The following is a 7,068-nucleotide window of genomic DNA, read 5'->3' on the forward strand; positions in this document are numbered from 1 at the left end:
CCATCCTCACCAGCTCCAGGCCAGGTACCACACCAAGAAGGGCAGGGGCGTCAGAAAGCGCCCGCCTTTTAGAGCCAACGTTAAATTGGAAGGTCCCTAGCAAGGACAGTCTCCTCAGATGTACCCTTACCCCTCGGACCTGGGCAGTGTTCTGGCTGGACACAGTCTGGCGTGAGGATCTGAGAGCGCAACCCTGCACTCTCAGGCAGGAGACTTCATGGGCAGGGGCACGCAGAGCGCTGAGGCCGTCACCGAGCCCATGGCGTCCCCGGGCGGCCCCTGCAGCCTCCTGGTCTGGCTTCTGCTCCTTCAGCGCTGGCTCAGGGAGGCCCCAGCGGGTGGGTCAGCGACGCCCTCGCCCACTTCACCCCTCTCGGGAGGCGGCCTCGAGGACCCCACGGCGGACCAGCCAAACCCTGGAGGGGGCTCAGGGAGCCCCTGGGAACCCCAGGTCCCCTGGGGCTCCGGGAGCCCCCAAGTTGGTGGAGTTTAGGTCAGGTGACTCTTCTCATTGGCCTTCTGGAGGGATGGGCTGAGGTGTCAGGGTGGGGGCGGGTGTTCCCTGGGAGTTTGAGGGGATCGGGGTCTGAATTAGTGCAGCCCTGCTGTGGAGCCTGAGGGAGACGTGCCTCGTCTGTGGGTCCATGGCCTGCAGACTTGGAAGCGCTGCCCTGGAGCCTAGGAGGACATGGCCTTCTCGGCTGTCCGAGGGGCTCCAGGGAGACAGGACCTGTTTCTTTGAGGTTCTCCTTGCTATCCTGTCCTCACCCTATCGTGTGGCCAAGTGTTTCTGAAAATCGTGGGAGGAAATCAGAGTGAAAGAAGGGAAGTGGCCCTGGCAGGTGAGCCTGAGGGTCAGTGGCAGACGTGTGCGGAGGTTCCCTCATCTCAGCTCAGTGGCTGCTGACTGCAGCCCACTGTATTTTAAGGTGAGTAATGACAAGTGGAGATGTGAGAGTTCTGGAGTCAGTCCTGCCCTCCTCAGATACCACTAGTTTCTGATGCCCTGCAAGTTGATAAAAACCCAACCCAAACCAAAGCACACAATAAAAATGGGAGGGATTCTGCGCTGGTAGTCTTGTTACTAGGAATACTAGTTTGGTGAACAAAACCAATTGTTTGGGAGAGCAAACCAATTTTTTTTTTTTTTACATCTTTATTGGAGTATAATTGCTTTACAATGGTGTGTTAGTTTCTGCTTTATAACAAAGTGAATGAGTTATACATATACGTATGTTCCCATATCTCTTCCCTCTTGTGTCTCCCTCCCTCCCACCCCTCTAGCGAGCAAGCCAATTTTGAGAGTCATTAGGAGGGTTTTTTGGTGATAGGGTCGTAGCGAGAGTGGTGAGAGAGGTTGGGGCCACATTGGGAAACAGCTGATATGTGTGGAAAGGCACAAGGGATGCTTCCCAGGGTCTCTGTGAGGGACATGTCCTCCTCCCACAGCTGTTACCGCTGCAGTGTCATGATGGGAGGTCGGAGTGTCTATGGTGAAATCTCAGGGTTGGTGGTTCCTATCAGCCGAGTCGTTGTTCACCCTCAGTTCTCAACACGTGGAACTGTTAAATATGACCTTGCTCTTCTCCGGCTCTTCTACCCTGTAAATTTCACTGGGGTCATCCAGCCTATATGCATCCCTGAGAAGACTTTCCAGGTGGAAGCTGGGACCAGGTGCTGGGTGACTGGATGGGGCAAGCAACAAGAATTCGGTGAGACTGTGAGGCAGGAAGTAACCTTGGGCAGAGGGAGGCAGCCTTATCCCTGGAGTAGGCAACAACACTAAAGGGAGGGGTAGGGAAGCACACCACCTGGCAGGTGGGTTAGGGAGCAGCCAGGCTAATGGTTCCCGGTTGGCTTGAGCCCAGAAATTGGTTGAGATCTTTTGTTGCCACACAAATATTTGATGGCAGCTGTTTAAGCAAGGCACCAGTCCTGGGACCTAGAGCTGCTCAGGAGAAGAAGAAATACATGGGTGAAGTCTCCTGCAGATTTGTGGGGAACTGTGCCTGGTTGGTTTGGGGGCATTTTTAGGTTCCCTGGGGACAGAGCCAGATGCTCTGGAGTTCTCTCCAGGGTGGATTTCTGCTCAGGGGGTGATGAGCTGTCTGCCAGGCGGAGCTGTCCCTCGCTGGAGGTACCTGCTTGGTGCCCAGGGACTTTCCTGTCCTTGGGAATGTTGGCAGAGCCCGTGGGCCCCAGTTGGTGAGGCTATAGGGCCTCCTGTCTCTGGGAAGAGGCTGGATTGTTCCTTTGGGTACTACCTGTCTGAGAGTCTGTGATTCTGCTTTAAAGTAGAGACACTTTGCTCATGCACCGGACACCTTTCATTATTGCTATTGATGCACAGAGTGACAGATGCGTGGTTATCATTTCTCAGGCTGGTAAGGCCTCGCCTCTTCCTGTCCTGATCTGTTCTTCCTTCTCTTGTCCTGGTTTTGGTTCCTACCTTCTCTTCTCCCCATGTCAGCTTTGGGCTTCAGTTTCCTCCGCTGTCAAATGGGGACAATATCCTCTGTGCTGCCTTCTTCAAGGGGGATTCAAGGTGTTTGGGGGCTTACTATCCGCCTGTGCAGATCTACCCACTGCTGAGTTTCTTTGTTTGTAGGTGGCCCATTTGTCTCAGTCTTTCTCTGGGAGATGGACCAATATATCATCTACTATGAAGAATGTAATGGGATGATCCAGAAGGCCATGCCAGCAGATAAGGATGTAGTACTGGAAGGAATGCTGTGTGGCTATAATAGTATAGGAAACGATTCTCGTCAGTTAAGTTCATGGGTCTCTTGCCACCTCCGCATTGAGGTTGTCCCCTCAAAGTTTCCTCATTCCCCAGTGGCAGGGCCTGGGTTATTTGCCCCCTTCTCTTTCAGCCTTTAATTAAGGAGATTCAGGGGAGAACCCCTCAGGATGCCCCTGAGCTGGCCTGGCCTGTTCCTTCAATAGGGAGCAGCCCTCGCATCCTGGGCGTGCTGCCAGGGTGTGGTGAAGTTGGGGGTGATGATGATAATAATGTAAGTTCCTATAATTGAGTTCCCTCTATGGCGACTTACTGTGCCAGTGTGAGCATTCACCCACATTAGCTCAGTTACCCAGCTCACAACCCTGCAGCATAATTATACATATTATTATACAGATATGGTCCCTACAAGACATAAGTTCAAGGTCCCCCTGGGAGTGCCTGGGCCCACAGTCTTCCCTTTGCGCCAAGCAGCCTTTCTGAGCAGGGGGCATCTGAGCCAGGTCTTAGAGAATGAGTATTTGAGTCCTGGAAAGAGGAGAACATCACTGTTGGGAGAGGGAACAGCAAGTACAGAGGCTCAGAGTTCTGAAGAACGTGTCATGTTTAGGGAATGTGTTTCAGGTCTGGAGCAATGAGGTGGCAAATATGGCCAGAGAAGGTGATTGGATTCAGAATATGTGTGGCCTGCAACGCTGTGCTATGTTTCGCGTTCCTGTTCACGCAGGACTGTAGGCCAGGAGTTTGTTTTCACCATGTAGGCAATGGTGTTGAGCCCCAGGCAGGACCTGGGCTGGTGGGGAGGTGAAGGGGTTGTGTTTGAGGTTGAGTCGTCAGTTCTTGGTGACTGACTGCATGTGAGGGTGCGGGTGAGGGAGAGCTTGAGGAGGACTCTGTGTTTCTGACTGAGCTGGTAGATGGGGGGCCACCAGAGCAGTTTTAGCAAAGGATGTGCAGTGTTTGCATGAGCTGGGGTGACTATGTGGGATGTCTGAGAGTGTAGCTTAGAATATGGAGGGAGCTGGTTATATGGTCAGGAGCTCTAGAGAAACTTTAGGCTAGGTGTAAGGATTTGGGAGGCTCCATGCAAAGGGGGTATTCAAAGTGTTTAGCAACCACTGTGGTATAGGAAATGACCAGTCATAATATCCTCAGAGGATACTAAAGTTTTCCAATTGACTATTCAGTTCTCAGTTCTCAAAATCAAGAAATCTGGGCCTGGGAGATGGCTGGGGAAGGCCCACAGGTGCCTGTCTTTCAGCACCTTGCAGTGCAATCAGCCTGCCCTGAAGTGGGTGCTCTTCCATTCCTGCGGTTTGTTTCTTTCTCTTTTTCCAGGGAGATTCTGGGGCCCTCTGGTCTGTCAGTATAATACCACATGGGTCCAGATAGGGATTGTGAGCTGGGGTGTCAGCTGTGGTTGTAAAATTTCACCTGGAGTTTTTACGGATACTGCCTTCTACACTAAGTGGCTAGTTGCAGTGGTGAACCAGGCTACCTCGTTGTATCCAGTGGTGCTCCTCATCCTACTGGTGTGTCTGGTGCTGCCTCTGGGCATCCTGGCGACCCTGTGATCACCCTGGCCCACACCCCCTTCTGTTTCTGAGACTCACACTAGCCCTGCCTCTGACCTCCCACTTCTACTCAATGCCCTTTCCTCAATTTCGTTTGGGATCCACTGACCCTGTGGAGATCCACATGACAGAGAGTGGCAGCAGGAAAGGAACCCTGGAAGTTTCCTGGCCTGGTGATCCAGGAACCTGCCTCATCCACACCTACACCTTGGCTGTGCTCCGCCTGCCAGGAAGAAGTGGGTGAATCCATCCCAACTGGATGGCCAGTGACCTGCCAGGTGATGCTTCATGATGCTTCAGCCACATCTTGGAGAACACCTAGCAAAGGAGGGACATCATCTCCAGTGAAACAGCGTTAGACCTGACACTTTATCAAACCAGTCCGCTTGGTGATTGTTGGGAGAGAGTGAGGAGGCATCACCATGTCCACATCTGACTCAGCTGTCTGGGTTAGGAGAAGGTCCCCTGCTGCCCAGTGCAGATGCATCTGAGTGTCCAGCCTGTGCCACACAAGCCCTCCTGGGGCAACTCAGTCTAGGAACCCCCTTCCCAGTGCTCCAGCGGCCACATCCAGGCTCACTCCAAGTTGTGTTGAGGTGTCAAGGAGTGCAGAGATTTCTAATGTCAACTGAATAAATGTTTGAAGAGTCGTGTGTGTGTTCTGGTGTGTGTGTTCTCTACTGGTCTGGGATCACTGAAGAGAACTTACATTTAGCTTAGGAAAGTGTTTGTGATCCTTTTTAAACCCTGGAGTGATGTGATGTGATGTGAGTTGACAGGCAGCTTTAGCAGTTGGGTCCTGCTGCTGTGTTCCTCATAGCCATTAGCATCTCTGCAGGGAACTTTGTGGATGAGTTTGCTAGCCAATGCATCTGGGAAGGAGGAAGTGAGAGAGACTGGAAGCAAGAGAGGGGTCAGGGCATTGGGCCCAAACATCAAGCCCTTTTTCTGTGTGTTTCTGCCGCTCCCCTTCTTGGTAAATAGAGTCTTGAGCACCAGACTGCCTTGGCCAGGCTATGGAGAACGACACTGAGACTCAGGGAGGGGACAGGTTGGGGTGCTTACTGTGTCTGTGCTGGCTTATTTCCTTCATTACCATATCGTCCCAAATTAGATCTTTGTCATGATGCAGAGCACTTCACTTTTCCTTGATTTCTTTCATGAAAGTTTGAGGTTGCCTTTTTTTAGGAGAGGATTAGCGCATTTTGCATATGGGAAGAGGTGCAAGTGAATAGTTAGGTGAATAAAAAAGTGGACTGGGGTAAAGCTTGATAATCCTCTCTTGTGGCACCTTTCATCCCCTTTCTTCTGGGCATATAGTGGATCAGAATAAAGAGTACATTTCCAACCTTCCCACGTATCTAAGTTTGGCAATAAGTTCTGGCCAATAAAGTATAAACAGAAATGTTGGGTATGAATTTTGGAAAATATCCTTAAAAGGAGAACAAGCCCTTCATCACCTTCTTCTTTCCTGGCTAGAATGTATACATGGTGACTGGAGCTTGCGCAGCTATCTTGGGACATGAGGAACATGTTAAGGGTATGGAACAGAAATTCAGAAGGAGCTTGACTCCTTGGATTTTATAGGGCTGCCATCACAGCTCTTTATGCAAGAGAGAAATAAACTTCTCTTTTAATTAAGCCACCATCACCTTCAGTCTCACTTGCTCACAGAAAAACCTCAATCTAACTAATTCAGTTGATATTATCTGGAGCTTTATTTCTGGATTGTTAGGAATATAAGTTTTTAAAGTCATTTCTTATTTAGACTAAATTCTTCTTTATTCCTACTTGGCTGTATGCCATTGCTTCCTTCTCTATTCTTATTTATTTATTTATTTATTTATTTATTTTTGCGGTACGCGGGCTTCTCACTGCTGTGGCCTCTCCCATTGTGGAGCACAGGCTCCGGACGCACAGGCTCAGCAGCCATGGGCCTAGCCGCTCCGCGGCATGTGGGATCTTCCCGGACTGGGGCATGAACCCGTGTCCCCTGCATCGGCAGGCGGACTCTCAACCACTGTGCCACCAGGGAAGCCCCTCTATTCATATTTTAAAATTGGTAAGGTTAAAACTTTATATTGATGAATGACTGTATTATCTCAATGCATTTCTGTATTATTTTCTTTATTGAGGAATAATTTATTCATAGTACAATGCACACATTGCACTGTACAATTTTATGAGTTTTAACAAATGTATACCCATGCTAACATCACCCAAATCGTGATAGAGAACATTTCCATCGATCCAGGATGTTCCCTTATATTCCCTTCTATCATCCCCTCCCAGAGGCAACCTTTGTTCTGTTTACTGTCAGATTAGATTTGCAGGTTATTGCATCTCACATTAATGGAATCATACAGTAAGTGTTCTTTTGGATCTACCTTCAACATAGGTAGGGGAAGTTTTTGTCTTCTTTTTTCTTTCAGTTTTATTGAGATATAATTGACATATAGCACTGTATAAGTTTAAGGGATACAGCATAATGATTTGACCTATATACATCATGAAATGATTATCACAGTAAGTTTAGTGAACATCCATCATCTCATATAAACACAAAATTAAAGAAATAGCAAAATAGTTTTCTTTGTGAGAACTCTTACGATTAGCTCTCAACAACTTTCATATATAGCATACCACAGTGTTAATTATACATATCATGTTGTACATTACATCCCTAGTACTTATTTATCTTTTTTCAAAAATGTATTTATTTTATTCATTTATTTATTTATTTTGGCTGTGTTG

General features: G+C 48.9%; 1 protein-coding gene across 1 annotated transcript; it reads left to right on the top strand.

The window, feature by feature from the left end:
• Window positions 1-259: 259 nt before the first annotated feature.
• On the top strand, window positions 260-4,314 carry LOC309967603 (serine protease 42-like; the record flags this gene model as incomplete). The annotated part of the gene is given in 7 exon segments (XM_082848383.1): window positions 260-338; window positions 744-820; window positions 822-865; window positions 867-929; window positions 1,450-1,712; window positions 2,609-2,764; window positions 4,079-4,314. Coding segments are annotated over 7 exon segments (918 nt in total).
• Window positions 4,315-7,068: the final 2,754 nt, after the last annotated feature.

The sequence above is a fragment of the Leucopleurus acutus genome (assembly GCF_964270905.1).
Source record: "Leucopleurus acutus genome assembly, chromosome: 10".
Lineage (NCBI taxonomy): Eukaryota > Metazoa > Chordata > Mammalia > Artiodactyla > Delphinidae > Leucopleurus > Leucopleurus acutus.